We start from the raw sequence: 26,249 nt of genomic DNA on the forward strand, positions 1-26,249 counted from the left end.
CCAGAAGACGCAGAGTTGGTCTTCAGAATCTCCAGTTGTAGCCCTACCACATAAACAACTCCAGTGAAAGTGAAAGGAATACAGATCTTTCCCAACATTTCAAAGTAATTTCAGAAATTATACCCATGAAACAAATGGTGGTCTTTAGATTAGTCTGGATCTTGGTCCATCAGGAACTAATCTCATTGCATAGGGAGGTAAAAGTATTGTCATTATGCACTGGTTGGGTTTTCAGATCCCCCTGTGAACCACATCCAAACCACAGGGTGTGTGAATGGAAGAGGGGCAGTATCGTAGATAAATGTTAGGGTGTTTGCTAGAAGGAGGACTGGATGTCAGTCAATTAAAACAGGAGCTTTGTTTTTTGTTTTGTTTTTGGTTTTTTTTGCAAAATAAACACACACTTCAAAGGGGAATCTATGGTGATTGCCCCATAAATGTGAATTGAGTTATAATTTGACAGTGGTTTATTGCTTGCACAACTTTGTGAATATCTTGAAAATCGTGAAATTGCACATTTTGAAAGGATGACTTTTATAGAACTAAATCTCAAATTTTTTAAGAACACACAAACATGACTTAAAAGGGACTCAGTATTAATTTTAGGCACCATAATTCCCTACCAAGGGTGGTATTATTATAAAGGCAACCTGTGACTCTTGTTCCACCCAGTCACTGCAAGTTATAGAATACATGTCTCTTCTTTTTGTCAACCTCTGTCCATCATTCCACTCTGGCCTCAGTTGTGTTTGGATTCTCACTCCGTATCTGAACTCAGTACCCAGAAGTCCACCCACTCTGCAGTCTATGTTCATGACTGCACATCCCAGATTATGTGGACTTTTCTTTCCTGTCCTTGCTTCCCTGCACACAGGCCAGGAGGGTGGGGGTAGACCTTCCCATGATACTACAGCACACATCACACCACTGGTTCCACTTGAATCTGAATGTCTACACTGTGCATCTTGCCTGCAAACACTGAATCTGCTATTGATTCAAAATCTTAACCTGAGGCCTAGTCTTCCTGTGTACCCTGAGATGGGTTTGTTCCTACCTCGCAGTGTTCTCCTAGGGGCCCCGATGACATAAGCATGTGCTCCTCAACACCACCTTTGGTAATAGGCACATGCAATTGCAATAATAAATATTCATTAAATGACTACTGTGTGCAAGATCTTTACCTGGAGTTTGTCTTCACAATGAATGTGTTATTATCTTTATTTTACAGTAAGGTCACTTGTGATTATGATAATAAATATTAATAGTATTATTCTGTATTATATTTACCTGTACTATGTATAATATTCTGTATTACTAATAATTTGTATTAAATTTATTTTACAAATATGGAAATTGAGTCAAAAAGGTTAAGGGACTTACTCATGATTATAGCATATTTAATGAAAAATATTATCCCAGGGGAAAAAAATGTTAATTCTGTCAAAATATATGCTGCTTGCTCCCTCCACTTTGATATTTGACATTCCCACCCCAATGAAAGAACTTTTCTTTCATTTCTTCTCATTTTTTTCAGTCTTACTAAAGCATCTATATGGCACTAAATACATTATTAGCAAAAAAAAAAAAGGGGGATTATTTTAGTGATATCAATATAAGCATATTAACCATACTGTAAGGATTGTTAAAGAAAAATGAAGTTACATAGTTAATTCCAACTGATATAAGCTATTACCTAATATATATATATATATATATATATATATATATATATATATAATTTTAGATTTGTTGTAATGCTAATTCTAGATTTTTTTATAATGCTAATTCTTCTGTGAGTATTTAATTGATATGGTATATTATATGTAATTAAAATTGGTTCAATAATTCCAACATATAAAATTATTTTTTATGTATGTCTTCTGATTATACACTATCTAGATAAAATTATAGAAAAGTCTGTCCCATCAGCCAGTGTTATTCAGTGGTTAAGCATCAACCTATGAATCAGGAGGTCACAGGAGGCCCCAGTCAGGGCACATGACCAACTGGGTTGTAAGTTTGATTCCCACTGTGAGGCATAAAGCAGCAGCCGATTAATGATTCTCTCTCTCTCTCCCTCTTCCTTTCTGAAATCAATAAAAATATTTTTTAATTAGAAATGTCTGTATTCAACTTTGACTGCCTGACTTACTCCAAGTGGATATATGACTTAATCTTATTTCCATAAAGAACTTCAATAAAAGCAATTGAATGTGAAACCTGTAGTTAGTCTCCTAATCCTCCCGCTATTATTTCATGTTCTATTGGAAAAGAACTGTCGTGGATTCTAACACACTGGGAATAGCTCAACTTGTAACATTTTATAATAAGTAAAAGTGCAATATGCTAATTAGACCAGACGTCCTTCTGGACGACCTTCTGGACAAAGCTGGGGCTGTGAGGGAAGCCTGGGTCCCAAGTGCAAGAGGGAAGCCCGTGCTGGCAGCCAGGTGAAGGAAGGCTACCCTTGCATGAGTTTCGTTCATTGGGCCTCTAGTTAATTATAATATTACTTTCTTATAATGGCAGAAACAGATGTCTTAGGACTGTCCAATGAAGAGAGGATGGAAGAATTAATGGAAAATCTTCCTAGGCATATAGTAGGAGTCATCTTTACTGATACATTCTCATATAATTTGAAATTCTCACACGAAGAAGCAATTTCAAAAAGGAAGGAACACAGAGACCATACAGGTAACTTTCTAGCTATACAATTCCACTACTTTCTATTTAATTTATATCATAGGCATATGTGGGAATAGGTGGTAATGCATTGAATTTTAAAATCTGTATCTGCGATGGTGATGTCAACAGGCCAATGGACACATTTAAAAAATGTACAGTGATTCTGAAGTACATTAACATACTGTATTAAGTTGTAGTTTTATATATATACTTATATTTACATATGTAAAAATATATATGTGTATATATATATATATATATATATTACATGTCCATAATTTATTTATTGCAGATATAAATTCTGCCCAGATTTCTTCAGGAACATATTATATTTCAATCAAAATCATAACGGATATTTAAATATAAATTGATATATTTATTCTAAAATATACCTCTAAAAGGAGCACAGAATAGCCAAGATGCTCTATAGAAAAGAATGAAGTTACAAGTAACTAAAACTGTGCTGCGACAATAGTAATAGACAGATAGATGAGAGAACCAGAAGAGAGAACTCTGGAAGACATTGTGGGTCAGTCAGTGCAAGGAAAATTGTCTTTCCATAAAAAACAAAATGAAATTATTTCACATGAAATGACAATTTCAGATGAAAAGTTAAATGAGAAAAATACATGCCTCTAAACCTTTCAAAGGCAGTATAGGACAATGTCTTTTATAACTGTGGGATGGAAAATAATTTCTTAAAACAGTTACACATCTTTCCCTTAAAGCTCATTGTTATGAAACATATCAAGGAAATATGGACTGTGGAGTCACAATATTCTGGAAGACAGGCTTTGTGCATCTTCAAGCTGTCATTAATGCTGCTATTATAGAAGTGAGTACAAAAATGTCCAATGCAAACTAGTGTTCAATGCAGATTAATGGTATTAGAAGCATCAAAAGTTTCATCAGCTCTGGTCCATGAGTGTCATCCTGTACACCAAAGGTCACCGGTTCAATTCTGGTCAGGGCACATACCTAGGTTGCAGGTCCCATCCCTGGTTAGGGTATGTATGGGAGACAACCAATCAATGTTTCTCTCTCTCCTTTGGCCTTCCTCTCTCTCAAATCAATTTTTTTCAAGTTTCATCAAAGAAACTATAAATCAATAGCCTTGTTTTTTCATTTACTCACCGGTTTGCTTACAATAAATTTACCTAAGTTGCCATGTGCCAAGGAGGATAAGTATAAATAGAAGAGAATTTTTCTCCTCGGAGAAGCCAGACATACAACTAAATTCTTGGAAGAGGAGAAGTAGGCAGTCATGGAGGTGTTCATAAAGTCCTTCCAGGTAAATGAGCACAAGCTTCTCGGTCTAGGAGACCACGGAAGAATGCCTCATTGAAATAACATTCCACACTGAAGCTTGAGGGAAGAAGTTTGCTGAATAGATAATGTCATCAAGACATTTCAAGCAAATCATCAGGCAAGGTTAGGCAGAGAGGCGATAAAGCACATGGCTAATTTGGGGAACTCTGTGCAGCTCTGGATGCCTGGAGTGGAGGCTCCACGCGGCCAGTGGCAGAACAGGGAAGTGAGAAGTTGGGCTAGCATCAGCTTCACACAGACCCATTACGTGTCCATAGTAAAAGAGATGATTGAAAGAATACGGAGCCTGTCATCCATAAATATACAAATCCATGTCTTTCTTCAGATCACAACAAATCACTCGGTGACGGAGGAATTGAAGTCAGTTACTGGGAAAACTATGAAGACACATCCCTTCGTGAGTCACGAAGGGTTAACCATGGATCTCATCCTTTTCTTCCTCATCATTACCTTTTCCCCATTCATTTATTATGCCTCTATTAATGTCACAAGAGAGAGGAAAAGGATGAAGGGTTTGATGACAATGATGGGTCTTCGACAATCAGCATTCTGGTGAGTCAAGTGTACCAATAAATGAAGGTGGGAATTTAGGGAAAGTGGACTTCTTCGAAGCATCATTTGGCAAATGCAATGATTTTCTCCCTTTTTTCTACGAATGGGATACATTGTCCTTAGTGGAATGCTTGTCAGGCTGAGGCTAGGGGTTACTATGCATCTCAAAGAGAGAACATCAGGTTTTGTTTTTTGGGGTGATTGCAAAGCAGGGTTCCTGGGGGGTGACCACTGAGTCTACAGATAAGAGTGTGGTCAAAGTGATAGACATCGGTGCCTAAGCCAAAAGTAAAATTCCAGCCAGAGTGAGGCTGAAAGGGGAAAAAGTGGTCCAGGATCAGAAGCCCTTTTGGGGATCAGGTATGATGGATATACTTGAGGGAGCAGACTGGCAGAACAGGCTGGTATATCAGGGCTGGGTAATTGGAATTTAAAATGTCACAAGTTGAGCTATTCCCAGTGTGTTAGAATCCACGACAATTCCTTTCCAATGGAACATGAAATACTAAAATAACATTATTTCCCCCTTAGGCTCTCCTGGGGTTTGCTCTATGCTGGTTTCATCTTCATTGATACTCTTTTATTGGTGCTTATTATAAAATCTACCCAATTTATAATTTGGACTGGCTTCATGGTGCTCTTCGCTCTCTTTTTCCTCTATGGATTGTCTTTGGTGAGTTGGGGAATTATCCTTTTTCCCATCTGATAAGATTAAATGTTGGTTTTCAAATAGGTTGTTGTTCTACATAACCCTTTTCTTCTATGCCTGCTCTCTTTGCAGGGAAAGTCTGTAGACTGGTATTTGACCTGTAATGCCAGTTTATAGGGGAAATTTCAGATCATCTTTTGTATTTAATACATAGACTAATAACATAATGTTAATTTTATATATTTGATTTCTAATGTTATTTTGTTAGGAATAATTTCTAGAGAGACATAAACCAACTGTGTCTTCTCTCCCCATAGATAGCTTTGGCTTTTCTAATGAGCGTCTTGATAAAGAAGACATTCCTCACTGGCCTGGTCATGTTCCTTCTCACTGTCTTCTGCGGGAGTCTAGGGTTCACGGTCTTGTACAGGCATCTTCCTGCGTCCTTGGAGTGGATGTTGGGTTTTCTCAGCCCCTTTGCCTTCATGCTTGGAATGACCAAGGTGAGAAACCATCTGATCACTTACTAATGGCATTTGTGAGCCATCTTCCTTCTCTGGGATTTTGTTTCTGGTATCACATTATTTACTTCATTAAAAATCAAACACTGGCATGTTAAATTTTTGTTACATTTTCTTTCTTTTTTTTCTTCTACGCAAGCATATATAAGTATCTACAAATTGCATCCTGGTGAGATTAGGCATAATAATTACCTTAAATACAACAATTAGAATGCTCTATGCACTGAGTTATAGGAGCAACTCAAATCTCAGAACACGAGAGTATAAGATAAAATAAATTACATTTAAATAAAAAATAAACTATTATTTTGCTATGTATTAACCCTATTTTTGTCTCTTATAATGCTTAGTATTATAAGGTAGAAAGTCCTAATAAAGACTATAGTGAGGTTTTAAAAGCTTTGGCAGCACTTAGCCCAGTAAAATAAACCATGGGTGAGTGAAAAAAAAAATGGAAGGCCAATATATAATTTTTGGATTGTTATTTTGGCAGCTAATTAAATATGGACATGATGTCACAAATATAATACTAAATAACTCTTCCAGTTCATATTTTGACTTAGTAATTAAACAGCATGCATGATCATTGAAACCAAAAAAATAATAAAAGTCAAAGTTAAAAACACTTGAAAATGCATTCAGTGAATTACATTTCTGTTCATAAAATATCATTTCTCTTGATCTGATTCTCACATTAAATTTACTTTGCCATTCTTCCAATTAATGGTCATGTCACTCACTACAGATCCGTTATTTAGTGCTTAGCAAAAGGGCTGTTTGTTATAAAGTACTCATTAGCTTGAACATTATAGACCAGCCCACTCATTCTTCAACACAGCAGTGATCTTTCCAGGAGCATGAATTCTCTCTCAGGAGACATTTTTAAAGAACACCATACCTTTCCTCCATATTCTATTTGGTAAAGATTTATTGAAGGCAAAGGTCACATGTCATCTTTTCCCAAACTCCTCTACCTCCTCCTGACACTCCCATTTCATTGGGAACACATTGCAGTTACTAAACTGCATTGTAGTTGTTCTCATGTGCATGCTTTTTAACAGATTTGAGACTAAACTAGTCAGTTTTATTCAACTTTGTATTCCTGGTATGGGGCAAAGAGTAGCTTATTTTATTTTTATATGCTATACCTGTTTATCATTTATCATAAGCCTAATTTCCCTTCACTAATTACCTTTTCATTTTCAGCTTTTACGTGTGGACAATGATGTGAATTCCAATGCACTTCCTGCTTTTTCAAACTACTCGAGTCAAATAATAGCAACGCATTTTATGTTGGTTTTTGATATTTTCATCTATCTGGCATTGACGATTTATTTTGAAAAAATTTTGCCAAGTGAGTAGTGATATGATTAAAATCAAACGCCATTTAAATCCCTTTTTTTCTTTTTTTTTTTTTGCTAAAATTAATCTCCTAACGAGTGTTATTTATATTTAAAGAACTATCCTGTGCATCAAGGTCATTGAAATCAACAAAGTTATTGCCAGTGACCAATTCGGTTGTTTATTTCTCTCTGGCTGTTTTGACTGGTCAGAGCAGAAGCCTGAATTTTGCTTATAGAATAACAAGCCTTTGTTTGAACTTCACTCTACTCTGGGTGTGGCTTGTTTCTTTTTAAAGAGATGCTTAGAAACCTAGTTCCTAAGTGGCTCTGGCTTGGTAATTAGTCATGGAAATTTATAGCTGCTTTGTCTAACTATTTAGCTCACCTGTACTGAGCCCTGGCTGTACTTTAGAACCACACGAGGAATTTGAAAAACCTTCTGAGCACAGCTCAACTCCAAGAGATTATAATTCATTTAATCAGTGGTGGGACCAGGGTACCTCTCTTTCAAAAAGATCTCCTCATAGTTTCACAATGGGAAAGTCAATAGGTGATAAATCTTCATTTTTATCAGCCTGCAACACGAAAGAATATGCATTCCACAGAAGCAGGGCTCTGTTTTGTTCACGGATAAACCCCAAGCACCCACCTCAGTGCCTGGTACATGCCAGGGACTTAGTAAGTACTTGCAGATGAAATACTGCTGCAGTTTTTCCTCCCTCCTTTTATAATGAAAGGCAGGGGCTGTGTCACCTCTGCATTTCCCATTCAGAACAGAACACCAAGGGCCTTTATTATACATTTAATCCATACATATATGTATGTATGTATGTATGTATGTATGAATATAATTTTTATTTGTTAATCATACTTCAGTAAAATTATGGAAGTCACTAATGCATAAACACACTGAGTGGGTAAAAATGTCACCAGTGACTACACACTGGTAGAAAGGGAAGAAGAGAAGGGAGTGAGACTGAAGACACACAGTGTGGTCTTGAAGCAGTGGCTTGATTGTGCTCTTTTTAGGTGATCTCTCAAAAACAATAACTACCTCTGTCTTCTAGAAGAGCCCAGAAAAATATATGTCATGATCTATACTTTTTGGCTTATATATTTTATTATACAATTGGAATTATTTGTATCATCCATTCATTAAGACTGAATTTAGCCTGGCCTGTATGGATCAGTGGTTGAGTGTCAACCCATGAACCAAGAAGTCACCAGTTTGATTCCCTGTCACGAAATTTGGCTGGGTTGTAGGTTTAATCCCCAGTAGCAGGCCTATAAGAGGCAGCTGATTGATGATCTCTCCCATCAATGTTTCTATTTCTCCCTCCCACTCGCTCTCTCTCAAAAAAAAAAAAAAAAGAAAGAAAGAAAGAGAAAGACTGAGTTTAAGCCTGAATTTAAACAAGATGACTTTGTTAGAAATTCTTTTAAAGATAAAAAGTATGAATGTTAGAAAGGAAAATTAACTAGATAAAATGATAGAATCATGTATTAATAAACCTTGTGGCAGAATGTATCCAGTTAAGCTACATGCTTTATTTGACAGACTTCCTAATCCAGGGGAAAAGATAAGTACTAATAATATACCTACGACAGGTATGCAGGGAATGTTCGGTATATATTTATTGCATGGATGCATGCCTGAACATGTGAAAGGTATACAGAAGTTTGAAAACCCATCAATCTTACATTGGAAGCCAATTGCAGAATAGTAGATAAAAATAATTCTTCCATTTCATAATGTCCCTTACCTGTTGGAAAATAGAAGAGATAATTAAGTGCAAATATACTGTGGATTCGTTTTCAGAAAGAGGTTCATAGATAATGCATTCTTAACGCAGATCATAAATTTGCTTCAGAGGAATGTTATAATTTGGAGTTGATATAAGGCATAAATACAAATTAGCTTTTGAAATTCCACTCTGTGTTCAATTTTAATAAGTTTTCTTGCCCCATTCTCTCCCATTCTTGTCACTTATTTTTTTTAAATACTAATCAATCTTGTCTTGGAGCATTTTTTGTTTTATATGCAGCTAGAGGACTGATGCATGAAGATTCATGCAAGAATAGACCTTCCTTCCCCTGGCTGTTGACACCGCCTTTGCTCTGGAAGGAGCTGCCTTTTGCTCCTGCCCAGAGCCACCTTTCTGCCTTCCCACGCTGCCCAGAGGCTCTGAGCGGCTGAGATGGTGTGGAACACACCCCCAACCCCCAGCCACTTGGAGCCTATGTATGCAAATTAACCTGCCATCTTTGGGTTAATTTACATACTCACTCCTGATTGGCTGGTGGGTGTCACAAAGGAACGGTCAATTAGCATGATACAATTTTATTAGTGTAGAAATAGTCCTCAAGTTCTTCCTTTGCCAGCATGGATAGAGTTCAGCATGACAAATCTTCCATTTGTCTTGATGTTTTGGGGTTAAGAAGAGACTTAACATTTAAGTTCCTCCAGAATTTTTTAAACTCACAGCTTCAGTTCTTCTCAGAGGAATAATAATTATAATAGAGAGACATCTTAGTGATCTTTTTTCTCCTTAAGAAGCTACATATATCCAAACATGTATTTTTTCATGTTGACCATGTCTCAAGTTTATTGGCAGAAAGTTTGTGTTGCTATGCTGCATTGGGGTAACTCTCTCCCTTAATGTGGTGATTGACCCAGAATTTGTCTCCTGGCCACATAGATGAATATGGACATCAATACTCACCCTTGTTTTTCCTGAAGTCCTCATTTTGGTCACGACAACATAATGCTGATCATGTGGCCCTTGAAGATGAAATATATTCTGATCCTTCATCTAATGACTCTTTTGAACCAATGTCTCCAGAATTCCATGGGAAAGAAGCCATCAGGTAACAAGGATACAGATGGAGAACAGGCCAAATAATGAAGAGCTAGTAGTTCGCACTTGAAATAGGCCAAGTTCTCTCTAGTGCCCTATTGATAGGTCCCATCGAACCTCATCCAATGCTCATTCATCACTTCCCACTTCAAGCTGGAAGAAAAGTTCCTTTACCTTTTTTGTCTTATATTAGTGACATTTACATTAAATACAAACTGAGATTTCATCCACAAAGATAATTTGACAAAACCTTCATCTGGATTCTTAATCTTCTATCTGTTGTCTTCTTAAATTTTAGCCTCAACCTTACTCTTTTCTTTGCCTGGGCTCATTTATTCACACATAACTCCTACCTCTATTATATTCCCTATTTTTTCTCTCTCAATTTTTTAAACTTCTCTTTTATATTTATTACCCTTCCAAAGAAAATGAAAGAGTAGGGAAGAAAAAGGAAGAGAAGATCTAAAGATAGTCACATTTGGAATTAAGGGAAAAATGCCTTTTAGAATGTGCTTTGTTCAGTGCTAGTAACTTTTATTTTTAAATTAAAAATTAAGAAGAAATTTCTCAACATCCCTAACTAAATTTTATTCATCCATCTGTACCCAGTATATATGTTAGTCTTTCCTGAACTGTCTCAGATTATGCCAGACTACTAAATTTCTACTACAACAATTTCATTTTTTATTTTAATATGTTCCATATGTATCTTCCATACTTATATTAGTCCTGTGACCTAAACTAGGTTTAACCTCCAGCAGATCAACTGGAAGCAAAGCAGTGACTTTAGTTGATGTGTTTATATGTTTATTTTAATTTTTCTATCTCTTTAGCAGCTCACTCAACTATAAGAACTATGTAGAATGATGCTAAAATGGGATTAAAACAGAAAGGAGAAAATCTAAACAGTTCAATATGAATAGAACCTGGATTACTTGATGAATATATGACAAAATAAGAAATGTAAATTTGATTCCGTTTATGGATATGTACTTGATAAAAATAAAACATGTAAAATGCCTAGCATTCCAGATCTATAATAGCACCTAGCATGCTAATTCTATTTCTTTCTATTACCATAATCATCATCATAAACCAATATCATCTGATGTTTACTGAATACTTACCAAGAACAAAGCACTATGCATACAAGATGCAAAGCACTATGCATGCAAGATGCAATATTTTACTCATCCTTCAACACAGCCCTAAATTATTGGGTTACAAAAGCCAAAAATTACCCAGAATATGTACACTGGCTAAGGCAACAGGGCTACTAAGTGTTCTAGCTGGGGTGAGTTCAGTTGGGTAGGACTGTATAACCCATTGCTCTCACAGTAATGATCTTTGCCTCTCTCCCTTACTCCACCCTGACCTTGACTCAAGATAACCAAAGATAACTCCAGCCTGAGTCAGTAGTTCACAATGAGCCCTTCAGGAATGGATGCCTGTGTTACCTCTTGGTCTAACTTCTTTGGCTTTGCAGTTTAGAGATGATCCTGGTTTTCAATAGTAATATCAGATTCCACCTCAGTCATTGGAACAATATTACCTGCTGGTATGTTCCAAGCATAGGGAAATTTTAAAACTTGAAAGGTAGCCCAGCTGGTGTGGCTCTGTGTGGTTGAATGTTGATCTATGAGCCAGGAGTTCATGGCTCTATTCCCGGCCAGGGTATATGCCCGAGTTGTGGGCTCAATCTCCAATGTGGGAGGTATAAGAGGCAGATAATCAATTATTCTGTCTCATCATTGATATTTCTATCTCTCACTCCCTTTCCCTCTCTGAAATCAATAAAAAATATTTTTTAAAAACTTTGCAGGTTAAGCTAGTGTGCAGCCAAGGCGTGGGGAAAATATTCTAGCTGATTCTCACACACAAGCATGATTGCCAGAGAGTAATGTCCCAGCTTTCCTATGCACTGAAGGGGGCAGATTCATAAATCATGTCAGCCAAACCTAGAATTACCAACTAAAGAAAATTGTCATAACTTGAAACCGCTTTTTCTTTCTTTTTTTTTTAGAATCAGAAATGTTACAAAAGAATATAAAGGAAAGCCTGATAAAATAGAAGCTTTGAAAGGTACTATTTAGTTATTATATTGATACTGGAGGTGTGGTGCACAAAATTGGTGCACTCGGGGGTCCCTCAGCCCATCCTGCGCCCTCAGTCAGACATTTTTATGCTGCTGTGGAAGCGGAAGAGGCTCCCACCACTGCCCTGCACTGGCCGGCCTTGAGCCTGGCTTGTGGCTGAGTGGTGCTACCCCTATGGGAGTGCATTTGACCACCAAGGGGAAGCTCCCGCAATGAGCATCTGCCCACTGGTGGTCATTGCACATCAAAATAACCAGTCATTCTGTGCTGTTCAGTCTATTTGCATATTAGCCTTTTATTATATAGAATTAATTTTCTGATTTTCACTCTTGTTTTTGCTCTTGGTGAACAATTACTGGTGGTATTTCAGATTTGAAATTAGTTATTTAGCCATATGATAAAATTTCCTTTCTAACAATTAGTTTTATATATAAAAGGAAAAAATTGTGTTTTCAAATTATATATGTCTTTGAAAGATATACTATATCATACTGAGGTAGCCTAAAGCTATTCTGGCTTGTTTTCCACAAACTCAAATTTTTCTTCTATAACTCTAAAGCTTTTGTGTATATTGCTATTTTTATTTTGTGCAAAAACATTCTATACACCAAAGGATTTTTATCCACATAACAATTTATATAACTATTAATCTATCATTTATTGCCTAAATTAGCATTTAGTCAATAAATAATAATATTTACTTGCCATATACCAGGCAATATCAATGAACTTAAGAGTATAAGATGTTTCTTGGCTTTTCAAACAAATAATTTCAAATTTTCAAAACAGGATGCACATACAAATTTATCAAAGCATATATTTTTATTTAGAGTTTAACAACTTCACATATTCATATATTGAAAACATGGCCATTCAAGGAAATTAAAAGACAAATTTTAACTCCACAATAAAATTTGTAGTTTTTTTTTCTACCTCCCAATCTTTTTCTGCTTTCCTTTCCCCCAGCCTTCTTTCCTTTTCTTTTTTCTTCCTAGATCTGGCATTTGACATATATGAAGGCCAAATCACTGCAGTACTTGGTCACAGTGGAGCTGGAAAAACAACACTATTAAACATTCTTAGTGGGTTATCTATTCCCACCCAAGGTAAGATTGTTCTTTTTCCCCCAAAGGCAGGCTGACAAGAATAAGTTCTTGTGATCATTAATCACAAACACAGATTACCAGGGAAAAACGGAAGTTAATTTATAGTATTCTAAAGAGGTATGCAACACTTAATTGGTATATATGAAATTTTATTATTTTGTGATCATTATTTACATGTTCCTTTGACATTCCAACTTGTATCTGTCAGCTTTTGCTGCACAACAAGCATTCCCAAAACTAATAGCTTAAAATAAAAATGTTTTCTTATTTCTCAAGATTCTGTGGGTTGGTTGGTGGTTTTTCTATCTGGATTAAAATAGCTGGGGGCAGATGCTTTAGCATAGCCTTACTCACACATGTGGGGCTCTAGTTAGGAAGGACCACAGCACCTCTCTTTCTACACCCCCTAGGAAGCTAGTTAGGGATTCTTCATCCCGTGATGCCCATGACTCCAGGAGCAAAGAGAGGACAACCCTAGGGTGGAGGCACTTTGCAATCCCTACTTATATACCATTTATCATAGAACTACACCTAACTATGAGGAGAGAATAAATAGACTACAACTTAATGGAAAAATCTGCAGAAGGAACCTTGCTCCTACCCATACACCACACTACTTAAATGAAAGTTCACAATGCCTGAGTTGTATAAATCTTGAAGATAAAACCATATAAATAACTCAATAGTGGCTTTTCATTCAGAAATATATCTTAATTTAAGTATAGTCTGATGTTAACTTTTAATATCTTTGTTATAGGTTCAGTCACTATGTATAGTAATAAACTTTCAGAAATGGCTGATTTAGAAAATATCAGCAAGCTCACTGGAGTTTGCCCACAATCCAACGTGCAATTTGACTACCTCACCGTGAGAGAAAATCTCAGACTCTTTGCTAAGATAAAAGGGATTCCACCACAGGAAGTGGAACAAGAGGTACATAAATATATCAGAACTAACGTATTAGTCAAAATGAGAACATGAAGTCTATTTGCTCTGAGTTCGAATGAATTTCATTAAATTATCTTTGAGCAAAGTCCTTCTATAAAAGTTGGGCCAAAAAAAATCTAATTTATCTCAGTTAAATGGTTAACTAACATTTATGTATAATTTATATGTGAAGCATTATACCTAACTTTAAATATACTAATTCATTTATTTCCCATAACAACTCTATAAGATAGGTGCTATTATTATCTCCATTTTTACTTATGTGGAAACTGATGTTCAAGAGAACAAGTAACTTGACCAAGACTACGCAGCTAGTTAATGTGAAGTGGTATTCAAATCGAGTAGTCTGACTCAGAATGTATGCTTTTAACCATTATACTTTTCTGACTTGTATTTATCAATGTAAAAATAAAAAAGAAAGGAATCTTGTATCATGACACAAATGTTGTCATTTTGTTAGATACAAAGAGTTGTGCTGGAATTGCAAATGGACAATATTGAAGACATCATTGCTCAAAACTTAAGTGGTGGACAGAAAAGAAAACTCACTTTTGGGATTGCCATTTTAGGAGATCCTCAGGTAAATAAGATGGGATTTAGAGATGGATTAAAATTTTTAAAATTAAAACTTTTGGTAGTAGTTCCAAACTTTTATTTGCAAAGGACATCTGTGATAAAATATTTATGATGGGACATCCTATCTAATAAAAGAGTAATATTCAAATTAACCTTCAATCTGCCACATCCACAAGCCATGCCCACCAGCCAATCAGGAGCGAGTATGCCAATTAACCCACCCACAATGGCTATGGCCACAGAGCAAGCAGGGGGCTTGGGTTTCCTGGGCAATGGAAGAAGCCAAGCTTTCTGCACACCCTGGGCAGTCCAGGGCTCCACTCAAGGCTACAAAGTTTCAATTATAAAAGATAAATAAATCCCAGATAGCAGGGCCTCCACTTCTGTCGCTGGGGGTGCATGGCCGGCTTACAAACCACCACAGGCCCCTCACCCAGGTTGTCCTATGTCCCAATTGAATCCCCACCCTGATGTGGGACACCCTTCAGGGCAAAACAGCTGGCCCCCACATGTGCAACAGGCCTCTATCCTATCTAATAAAATAGTAATATGCAAATTTACCATCACTCCAGCACACAAGTTAGCTGCCCAATGTGGACACAATATGGCCACCACAATATGGCCAGCAGCGGAGAACAGTTGGGAGGGACCAGGCCTGCAAGGGAGGACAGTTAAGGGTGGCAAGTCCTGTGGGAGAGGGCAGTTAGGGGCAAACAGGCTGGCAGAGGAGCAGTTAGGTATCAATCAGGCTGGTAGGGTAGTGGTTAGAGGTGATCAGGCTGGCAGGCAGAAGCTGTTAGGGGCAATCAGGAAGGCAGGCAGGCGAGCAGTTGGGAGCCAGCAGTCCTAGATTGTGAGAGGGAAGTCTAACTTCACGTTAAGGCCCGATTCTACCTGGATCAGGCCTATATGGGCAGTTGGACATCCCTTGAGGGATCCCAGATTAGAGATAGTGCAGGCTGGGCTGAGAGATACAAACCTCTGTGCATGAATTTCCTGCACCGGGCCTCTAGTTATATATAAGAACAAAATCCTAACCACAGTGCCCTTTGAAACCTAAATAATATTGTTTCAATGTGTTTTCTGGAAGAACTACACGCTTTATTGAAAAGACCCTTTTATTGAGATTTTCTAGTCATAGTCATTGTGTAATGCAATTAACTCATAGTTCCTGGTATCATTTTCTGATAAATCAAGAAAAGACCCTTTTATATACCCCCCCTCCACTGTAGATTTTCCTATTGGATGAACCAACTGCTGGGTTGGATCCCTTTTCAAGGCATCAAGTGTGGAGCTTGTTGAAGGAGCGGAAAATGGGCCGTGTGATCGTGTTCAGTACCCAGTTCATGGATGAGGCTGACATCCTGGCTGGTAAGTGCTGGTTTGCTTTAAGTATCACGATGAATTCTTTATGAGATTTGAGAAATATGGATTACATGCTCAGCAGCTCTATTTTGTAACATGGTCATCCAGCTATATCCAGCCATTGGAACAGCTGGTAATGGTATGAACTGGCCCAAGAGTCTTATTCCCAACCACTTCTGTGTATCTCCTAGGATTTTGTATCCTTTGATTTCGTGGAGGTATGATCTTCCAGGAAACTCACTTATTTTGAAGGAAGAGTCTATATTCAAAGGCAATGGTCCTGCCGAAACTGGTTTAGCTCAGTTGATAGAGTGTCCCATTAAAATGTATAATGTGATGATTCTCTATATTCAAAGATTTATCCGCATAACCTCTCTGACTGGCTGGAAGGAAAAACATTCTAAAGTATATAAGTAATATTAAAATGTGTCTATTTCAAAGAATCTTGATGTAGCCCTGTATTTGAAAATAATAGAAGCTCCTGAATAAGAGTTGTATCATGCAGACAATTATCTATCAATATTTGGGAAAGAACGGTCAAATTCCTAACAAACTTTCTTCTTTGCTTCTTCCCTTTCAGACAGGAAAGTGTTTCTCTCCAAAGGGAAGCTGAAGTGTGCAGGCTCAAGTCTGTTTCTAAAGAAGAAATGGGGGATTGGGTATCAGTTAAGGTACGGCCACTTGAGGAGGCTGAGAATAAGAAATGGGCTAAAGCAAGGCATGATGCTTGAACAACACATTGCAGCACAGAACAAATGTTGATAGATACATACATACACATATACACAAATAAAATAAGGAGATGTATAGCCAGATATAGAGAGATCAGAGATTAGAAATAAAGATAGTGATATATGGAGTATATAGTATATGAGCTATTGATTGGCAGATTTTAGAGATTGAGAATATAAGATAACAAAAAAAAGCTTAGATAAATGTGATAGAAAATATATCCACAACACATTATTTAGTAAGAAAGGTATGTATTAAGGGAACTTTCTCAACTGACATTGTATTTCACAACCCCATCATCTCTCACCCAGGGTTTTAACAGTCTCTTAAGCAGACTCCTTGTTTCTTCTCTTTGCCCTAGCTCCTCCTCTTCTCTCTTGTTCTTTCTCTCTTGTCCATCCTCTCCATTTTATTTTATTATTATTTTTAGATAGTGGAATATTCTGTTATTTGTTGATTGATTCAGAGATAAGATGCTTAACGTTATTGTATTTCAATCTTTTATTTTAGGAGGTAGGGATTGCATATAACCTGATTTTTTTACCTCTTATTTCATGTTTGGATGACCTATTTTTTGCATTAGATCTTATTTAATTTTTCTTTGTCTCCTAGAGACAAGTAATTTTCTTCATGCAATTGGAGAATAATGTTAAATAACACAGATCTATATTTTATCACCAGTTTGCAATTGAATGGAATGTGTGTTCAAGAAAAAATAACTTCCATTGTTAAAAAGCACATCCCTGAAGCCAAATTATCAGCAAAAAGTGAAGGAAAACTTGTCTATACATTGCCCTTAGAAAAAACAAATAAATTTCCAGGTAATGTACAAAAATATCATAAAATGGAATATATAAATGTTATTTATAAAAATAATATCAATGATAAATACTGTAACTAACATTTATTAAGAGCATACAATGTGTTCAGGTATTTAAAAAATGAGGTAAGAATAACTAGACTTTTATCTACAGTGGGAAATATATTCTATTTGATGCAGTATGTTTGTTTTGTGTATGTGTTTTTTTTTTTTAGAACTTTATGAGAATCTTGATCACTGTCCTGACTTGGGAATTGGGAATTATGGTGTTTCCATGACAACCTTGAATGAGGTGTTCCTGAAACTAGAAGGAAAATCAACCGTTGATGAACCAGGTAAATAAAATGCATGAAAATCATCATATAAGTGTATTCATAACACCTAGTCCAGTATATTCTTCAAGAAGACACCATTCCAGGCCCTGGCCGAGTAGCTCAGTTGCTTAGAACATCATCTTGATACACAAGATTGCAGGATGGATCCCCCTAGTCGGGACACAAACAAAAATCAATCAATGGATGCAAAGATAACTGAACAACATCTCTCTCTCTCTCTCTCTCTCTCTCTCTCTCTCTCTCTCTCTCTCTCTCTGTGTGTGTATGTGTGTGTGTGTGTGTGTCTTTCCTCTTCTCTCAAATAAATAAATAAATAAGAAAATACTATTCCAATAACATGATTCAAAAACATGATTACAACATGTGGGGTTCCATGATTAAGGCCATTTTGGACAAGAATACATTAAGGTCAAGTGCATCCCTGTCACTTTTTTACCTCCACTACCAATATTGCCTTGATATTAAAAATGGCCCATTTTCTCCTACCCAAGGCTCATAGCCCTCATTAAATCCCATTTTCTAAGAGCAATTTCAGACGAAACACTTATTCTTAATTTCTCTCTAAGCACTTTGAATGAGTCATCATGCTGCCTGTTGGTCTCCGTGGTTTCTGATGAGAAGTCAGCTCCTGATCTTATTGAGGATTTCTTTGTATGATGAGTTGTTTTTCTCCTGCTGCTTTCTGTCTTTGGCTTTGACAATTCAACTACATCTTCAGGTGTGGACCTCCTTCTGTTTATTCTATGTGGTATATATGTGAAGATTAGAGTTTTTCATCACATTTGGGAAGATTTTAGGTACTATGATGATCTTGCATACTTATCTTAACCTCTTTAATACATTGTCTGTATCCATCTAAGATTTTCTTCCTAGTCCTTTTATTCAAGTGCCTACACTATGAGGGGGTGTTATCTGTGATGTCTTTGGTATAACAAATGCCTATAGTAAGCTCAATAAAGTCCATCTGAAGTGGGCTTTTCATGCATTACTTATTTTGTGTTTTGCAGGTTTTGCGACATCTGGAGAAGTACAAGCAGAAGGAGCTGGAGACACAGAAAGATTTGTTGAGATGGAACAAGTTCTCTCTTCACTTAGTGAGATGAAAGAAACAGTAGGTGGCATGGCTCTGTGGGGACAGCAAATCCGTGCAATTGCAAGGGTCCGCTTCTTAAAGCTAAAGCATGAAAGAAAATCTCTTTTATCACTGTGAGTATCAGAATTCCGTAGCTTTTTGCAGTCGATGCATTAAAAAATATTAAGGCCTAAAGACTAGAGAAAACAAACAAAAAATAAAAATACATGTCTGCATCTGCAAACTGGATAAACTATAATCCTCAATCTAGTTCGTGGGCCTAGTTTTTATCTACTAGCAGACTAGCAAGTGAAATTTATAAAGTCTCAGAGCTAATTTTAGGGGGAAAGTTCAATTAATATAAGTTTTACTGTAATATTTGCTCTCATTTATTTATTTATTTATTTATTTTTTATATATATTTGTGTGTGTGTTAATCCTCACCTGAGGATATTTTTTCCATTGACTTAGAGCAGAAGGGAGGAAGACAGAGAGAGAGAAACATCAATGTGAGAGAAACACATCAATTGGTTGCCTCCCGCACTCACCCCAATCAGGGATCAAGCTTGCAACCGAGGTGCATGCCCTTGATTGGAATGGAACCTGGGCCCTTCAGTCTGAGGGCTGGTGCTCTATCTACTGAGCCAAACCAGTTAGGGCTATTTGCTCTCCTTTAAATTTTCTATGGCAGGTGACAAAAACATTGGGATGTAGATATTTCCCAGTGTCCATATGCCAATGTCTCATTTTAGTTGTTATCTAGTCATGCTACTGACTCAGCCCTAGAAATCCTAACTCTCCCATTATGTCCTACTGGCTCTAACATAGAGGGCCTAACTTCCCTCCAGCGCTCTTAAGTGATGGTAGCTCACTCTCCATACATACTGCGTGCATAATAGGTGCCTCCCTGCTCCTAAGAATCATGTCACCTCTCCGTAACATGATTAAGTGTCCAAGGGATTTTGGCTATCAGTCAGTGCCTTGTCTGTGAATACATTGATTAAGCATCAAAAAATTGGAGGGTTGGCACTTAATAGAATCTCAACAAGTACTTGTTAAATAAATAAGTAATGAGAATTCACTGAGAATATTTGACTAGGAGATGAGCATGATTTAACAAAATCTTTAAGCTTAGTCTGGCAACAGCATATAACAATGTCTCGAGAGATGCCAGTCCTTTAGCAAGAATTGCAACAAGATGTATCACAAAATTAGAAATTAGGAATGGAGAAATGTTTCAAACTAAGATATCATGAAAATATAATAAAAAATTTCAACTTACTTGAAATGGAGAGCATGGGGAAATAAAGAGTAAAAAATAATTGAAAACTTGAGCCTGGAAATCCAAGAAATCATGCAGTCATCACAGGACTAAGTGAAGAGGTTTGGCCATGAAGAAATTTGAGTTTAATGTGTTGGTGAATGAACCTCTCACTGGAATTCCAGGAAGAGGCAGAATCTGGACACAGAGTTTAAAGACACATGTCACATGATAGCGTACAGGGTAGCTCATGGCCAGAGAGGAACAAGAGAAATGAACAAAAGGATAAATACAATTTATCATCTCTAACTGAGAGGTAGGAAAAGGATAAGGTACTCAGTACCTGAGTCAGAGGGCTATATGTTTAGTTTTCATAATTTCTTGATCTCATTCAATTAGAATCTGCCTAGACCGTTTTTAAAAGGTTAGGGCATGACTGTGCATTCACACTGGCAATTTTCTTCTGTGTAGGCTATTGATTCTGGGAATTGGAATTTTTCCTATGCTGTGGGAGTACATCAGTGTGAAAATATATGGTGGCACTTACACATGGGAAATTTCTCCCCATTTATACTTTCTTGCTCCTGGACAACCACCGCATGATCCTTTCACTCAGTTATTAATCATCAACAATACAGGTAATAACGTGCTGAATACTTCATCTCCAATACATTCACTGTTCAGAGTATTACTTAGACAACATAAACATGAGAGAGAAAAATGAGCTTTTTACTTCTTCAGCAAGTGTTCAAAAAAATTTATGAGGCTTGGGATGATGAATATGCAAGACCAAAATAGAGCAGGAATTAAGAAAGCATTTGTCAAGGAACAATAAATTATCTGATGACATTTTGCAAAATAAAAAAGTTTATACCCCAAAACACATTTTAATAGCTTGAGATATAATTCAAATGCCATATTGATTCATTTAAAATGTGCAGTTTAATGGTTGTTAATGTATTCACAGAATCGTATAATCTTTAATATAATTCATTTCAGAATATTGTCATCTCAAAAAGAAATCCCATATCATTAGTAATCATTTCCATTCACTCTGCCCCTAGTTCTGATCAATCATAAATTTATTTTTTATTTCTATGAATATGCTACTCTAGACATTTAATATGAGTAGGTTCATACACTATATATATATATATATATATATATATGTGTGTGTGTGTGTATGATCTTTTGTGACAGACTTTTTCAGTTAGCATGATGTTTTCAAGGTTCATCTATGTTATAATATGTGTCAATACTTCATTTCTTAATTGTTGAATAATGTTCTATTAAATGGATATACCACATTTTATTATTCATCAGAGGGCTTATATTTTGGTTGTTTTTTTTTTCAATAATTTTTTTTTCAAAGCAATTCATTGCTTTGGGATAAAAACCTAGGAGTGGAATTGTGTTACATAGTGACTATTGTTAATCTTTTGAGGAACTGTAAAAGTATTTTTTATAGTGACTTCATCAATTTACATTTGCACAAGCATTTTGTGAGGATTCCAATTTATACACACAAAAAAAATTATTAAAAAATAAAGTAAAATGCCTCTCAATTGTAGTGCTGAAGTGTTATCTAATGTTCCTAAGTAAAGAAGGCTGTGATGTACCTTACAAAGAAAATATGTGTGTTAGATTAGCTTTGTTAAAGCATGCATTATAAAGCTGTTGGCAGTGAGATCAAGGTTAATGAATCAACAGTGAATATACAGAAACATATATATATAAAATAAACCAATGTACTGATTTGGTTAAAGACCAGAACTTACAGAAACCTAAACCTGTGTTTCCCCTATAAGCACTGATCCAGTATTCACTAATTCAGTGTTTATGATAACTTTCTAGTGACTATAGAAGTAAAGTACATAACTACTGAGAATAATAAGAATCAACTGTAACTGTATTTAAATATTTAATTCACCCATATATCATCTTTTCACTTTGTTATTGGTATCCTTTGAGGCATAATGTTTTAATTTTTATGAAGTCAAACTTATTTTTTCCCTTGCCTGTGCTTTTGATGATATATTTTTGTAGGCTTTGCCTAATGTAAGATCACAAAAATTTATTTCTACAGTATATTTTCTTTTAAGGCTTTTATACTTTTAGTTCTTACATTTTGGGTCTGTGGTACATTTTTAGTTCATTTTTGTGTGTGGTGTGAGGAAGGGATGCAACTTCAATAGATATCTTCCTGGGAGGGTCAGGCCACCAAACTTTCCCATTCCCTTCAGCTTCATGTTGCAGAAGCTTGAGACCACCAGAAATGGGGGGGTGGGGGTGGGGGGCCAAAGAGATCTGGAGTTCTCTTCTTACCCATAAGGTGGAAGTTCTAATTTATGGACAAGTGGTTCTCAAATCATCCTCATCACAATTGCTCCCTGGAAGACTGGGCTTAAAGAGGTAGAATTCCTGAATCCTTCTCTAATCCATTCAGAGGGGAGCTTTTATTATGCCAATCAGGAAGAATTGTGAAGGTATAGGTCTTCATTACAGTTTCTTAGTGCTCTTACACAAATTTAGCATAATTTTTTTTCGTTTTCTGTATGTCTTTAAAATAATTTTTAAAAAATTCAACTTGTTGGGGTTTTTTTTTAGTAATTTTTACAAGTAATGGTTGTTTTTTCTGGGGAGAAAGTCCATAGAGCTCTTTACATAGCCATTCAACAAGTGTCTTCTTTTATCAAGAAACATTTTGAAAATCAATTAACAATCTAGTGGTAGTGAAGTGAAATTTAGCCAATTTGGTGATTAATTAGTAGAGATTACCTATGTCATTAAAACTATCTTGGCATAGCTACTCATTGAAATCTTCTTGGAAAAAAAAGTCTATTCCATATGCACCATATGACAGTGATCATAAGTTAATAAATATATTATTAAGTAAAATCCATAGAAGTAAGTAGATTTTTAAATTCACAGTAGCAAGCATGTTACTATGTAGGAAAATATCCTCACAGTTAGTATTACACGAGGTCATCAATTTTCATTTCACTGTACAGGTTGATGTTGATTTTCTTAGTTTTGAGATTCCTAATACATTAAACTACAATTTAGGGGCAAGCATTGATGACTTTATACATTCTGTGGAGCGTCAGAACATAGCTTTGGAAGTGGATGCTTCTGGAAATAGAAGTGGCCTAGATGATCCATCTTATAATGGAGCCATCATAGTGTCTGGTCACAACAAGGTATGCTGGTCTCCATTTAAGAAATTATCCTAAAGGTGTGCAAAGCTAATAAATTATCAATATACTCTGGCCTTCAATTTAGGAAACCAAACTAGAAACAAATACAGGAGTACTGCTTTCATTACTTAGCTAATTGTAGTCATTAGAGTGATAAGTACTTCATATATTAATCATTGTCTACCAACACATAAAATAAATATTATACAATACCCACCATCAAGAACATATTTAAGTCCAAAAAATAAGTATTTCCTCTCAAGGATTTTCTAATTCATATGTGCTGAAACTTCTGTTTTATTTTTAAACAATGGTAATATTTGATTCTAGCCATAAGCCAGACAACTGGTGTCCTGAAAGCCAGATACCGCCTATTATACATGTTTAGGTTTATTTAACACAATTTTGTTTTTGTTTAGATTATTTAGCACTATTTTTAAAACATGATTTTTAATTAAAATATTGAATGTTTACTTTTTTACGAAAAAAATGAAGATCTCTGAAAATTTATAACCTTTTTCTATTTTAGAATTATAATTTTTCATTAGCGTGCAATACCAAGAGACTGAATTGCTTCCCAGTTCTTATAGATATTGTTAGTAATGGGCTACTTAGAATGGCTAAATCATCAGCACATATCCAAACTGGAAGAAGGACATCTTTCAAGGTAAGTATGTACTTTTTGACTCTCCTCCATCAGGTATCTTCTGGATGGCTGGGATTTTATTCTTTTTTTTTTTTCTTTTTAATTGATTTTTTAAAGAGAGGAAGGGAAAGGGATAGAGAGCTAGAAACATCGATGAGAGAGAAAAATCAACCAACTGCCTCCTGCACACCCCCCACTGGGGATATGCCCGAAACCAAGGTACATGCCCTTGACTGGAATCGAACCTGGGACTTTTCAGTCCGCAGGCTGATGCTCTATCCACTGAGCCAAACCGGTTTCGGTGGATTTTATTCTTATTGAGTAAATATCTGCAAGGTAAACTAGCATTTGGATTCATGCAAGTTCTGTGGCTTTGGGAAATCAATGTAATTTTTTAGAGCTTTGATTTTTTTAATGTAAATAGAACTAAAAAACTATATTTTCAAAGAGAACATGAAGAAATTAAAGTGAAATCATGGAGCCCTGTGATTAGCTCTTTCCTTATCCATACATGTGGGTATCAAGCCAAAAATCAAGCTTCAAGCCTGGATGAATAGTAAAGAGTTTGGTAACAAAATGGATGTAAGGCAGGGTTATACATAGGCTGTTTAATTTTTTTAATTAATTTCAAATTTGTTCATGCAACTCATCATATTCTTTGCCTTTTCAAAAGGAAATGGATCGTCCAATTTTATTCATGATGCCTTCCATATTCTGGCTGTTAATGTCATCCGGCTGTGCTCCTTATATTGCCATGAGCAGCATCAATGATTATACGGTAATGATGAGTAACTGAAACTTCCCTTACTTTGTATGATCATATATTGAATGTAAAATAATTACAGGATTTTTCAAGAGGCGATTTATACACAAGTAAACAATACAAGTTTGACAGCCAATTGAGACAAAAATCCTAAGTTGTAAAAAAAAGGAAGTGTTATAAGTGGAAATATCAATGTATAGATAGAGTCTACAGAATAATTTTAAAATGTATATGAGTATGCAAGTAACTGAAAATAAAATAACTTTGAAAAAGAAAAACAAAATTGGAAGATTTATGCTTCTGACTTCAAGGCTTACTACAGTTAGAGTAAGAATGTGTTGTACTAAGTAAGAATAATCATATAAATATATGAAATGGAATATACATTTCATATATAAACCCATACATATATCATCAATTGATTTTCAGTAAGACTGCCAGGGAATTCAAATAGGGTAAGGTTAGTCTTTTCAGGAAAAAAAAATTGTATGGGAAGAACTTGATACTGTTATGAAAAACATGTTCTTGACACTTGGTTCTCACCATAAACAAAATTATTTTGAAATGAATCATAGGTCTTCTGGTAGGCAAATATTTCTTAGTTGGGACACAGGAAGCATAAACCATACCAAAAAAATGATATCTGACCTTCATCAAAGTTCAAACCTTTTGTTCTTTGTAAAACACCAATCAGCAAATAAAAAGCCGTAGGCTGGGAGAGAAATATTCACAATGCACATGCATAACAAAAGATTTATGTCAACAATATAAAGAGTTCTTACACCCCAGTAATAGAAAGTAACCTAATTTCAAAGATGGGCAAAATATTAAAACAGAGACCTACCAAAGAAGATATGTAGATGGAAAATACTTCCAAAAAAAAGATAGTTAACATCATGTGTAATCCAGAAAATAACCGCAATGAGATTCCTTTTCACACCAAGTAAAATGAGTACATGTTAAAATGACTGACAATACAGAGTTTGTGATGGGATTGAGAAACTGGGGTTCTCATGCATAACCCACATTTTCTGAAACCTCTCATTGACACAGCATCTGTATTTTTGCTGTCTCCTGCTCAGAACAAAGTGTGGTCCCAGCTTCGAATTTCCGGGCTCTTCCCTTCTGCTTACTGGCTTGGACAGGCATTGGTGGACGTCCCACTGTACTGGCTGTTGTTCCTACTAATGTATTTCCTGGATATGATGTTAAGCCCCAAAGATTATATATTTCAATTTGCATCTGAGGTTGTACATGTAAGTTACAATATTCATCGAGCAAATATCGTTGTACAACATAGGTAGAAACTTTGAGGATGCAAATTGTTTTCATTGATATTCTCATGGTCACAAGTTATTAATAACTATAAGACCTAGGGCTGTGCTAATGTTTTGA

The 26,249-nt window shown here is 35.9% G+C and overlaps 1 protein-coding gene across 1 annotated transcript in view; it reads left to right on the forward strand.

Annotated features, from left to right (window-relative positions):
* ABCA8 (ATP binding cassette subfamily A member 8) overlaps positions 1-26,249 on the forward strand; it is a 45,890-nt gene that overhangs the window by 5,316 nt on the left and 14,325 nt on the right. Inside the window, exons 4-24 of the mRNA XM_084863688.1 lie at positions 2,530-2,694; positions 3,414-3,520; positions 4,340-4,566; positions 5,098-5,239; positions 5,533-5,718; positions 6,943-7,090; positions 9,779-9,947; positions 11,961-12,019; positions 13,029-13,139; positions 13,897-14,072; positions 14,548-14,667; positions 15,896-16,034; positions 16,609-16,699; positions 17,442-17,581; positions 17,796-17,915; positions 18,923-19,121; positions 20,720-20,886; positions 23,315-23,448; positions 23,975-24,112; positions 24,765-24,869; positions 25,937-26,110. Of these exons, the coding sequence (XP_084719814.1) occupies positions 2,530-2,694; positions 3,414-3,520; positions 4,340-4,566; positions 5,098-5,239; positions 5,533-5,718; positions 6,943-7,090; positions 9,779-9,947; positions 11,961-12,019; positions 13,029-13,139; positions 13,897-14,072; positions 14,548-14,667; positions 15,896-16,034; positions 16,609-16,699; positions 17,442-17,581; positions 17,796-17,915; positions 18,923-19,121; positions 20,720-20,886; positions 23,315-23,448; positions 23,975-24,112; positions 24,765-24,869; positions 25,937-26,110 (3,017 nt within the window). The remainder of the gene's footprint in view (positions 1-2,529; positions 2,695-3,413; positions 3,521-4,339; positions 4,567-5,097; positions 5,240-5,532; positions 5,719-6,942; positions 7,091-9,778; positions 9,948-11,960; positions 12,020-13,028; positions 13,140-13,896; positions 14,073-14,547; positions 14,668-15,895; positions 16,035-16,608; positions 16,700-17,441; positions 17,582-17,795; positions 17,916-18,922; positions 19,122-20,719; positions 20,887-23,314; positions 23,449-23,974; positions 24,113-24,764; positions 24,870-25,936; positions 26,111-26,249) is intronic.

Source organism: Pipistrellus hanaki (assembly GCF_964339955.1).
Source record: "Pipistrellus hanaki genome assembly, chromosome: 16".
NCBI classification, from domain to species: domain Eukaryota; kingdom Metazoa; phylum Chordata; class Mammalia; order Chiroptera; family Vespertilionidae; genus Pipistrellus; species Pipistrellus hanaki.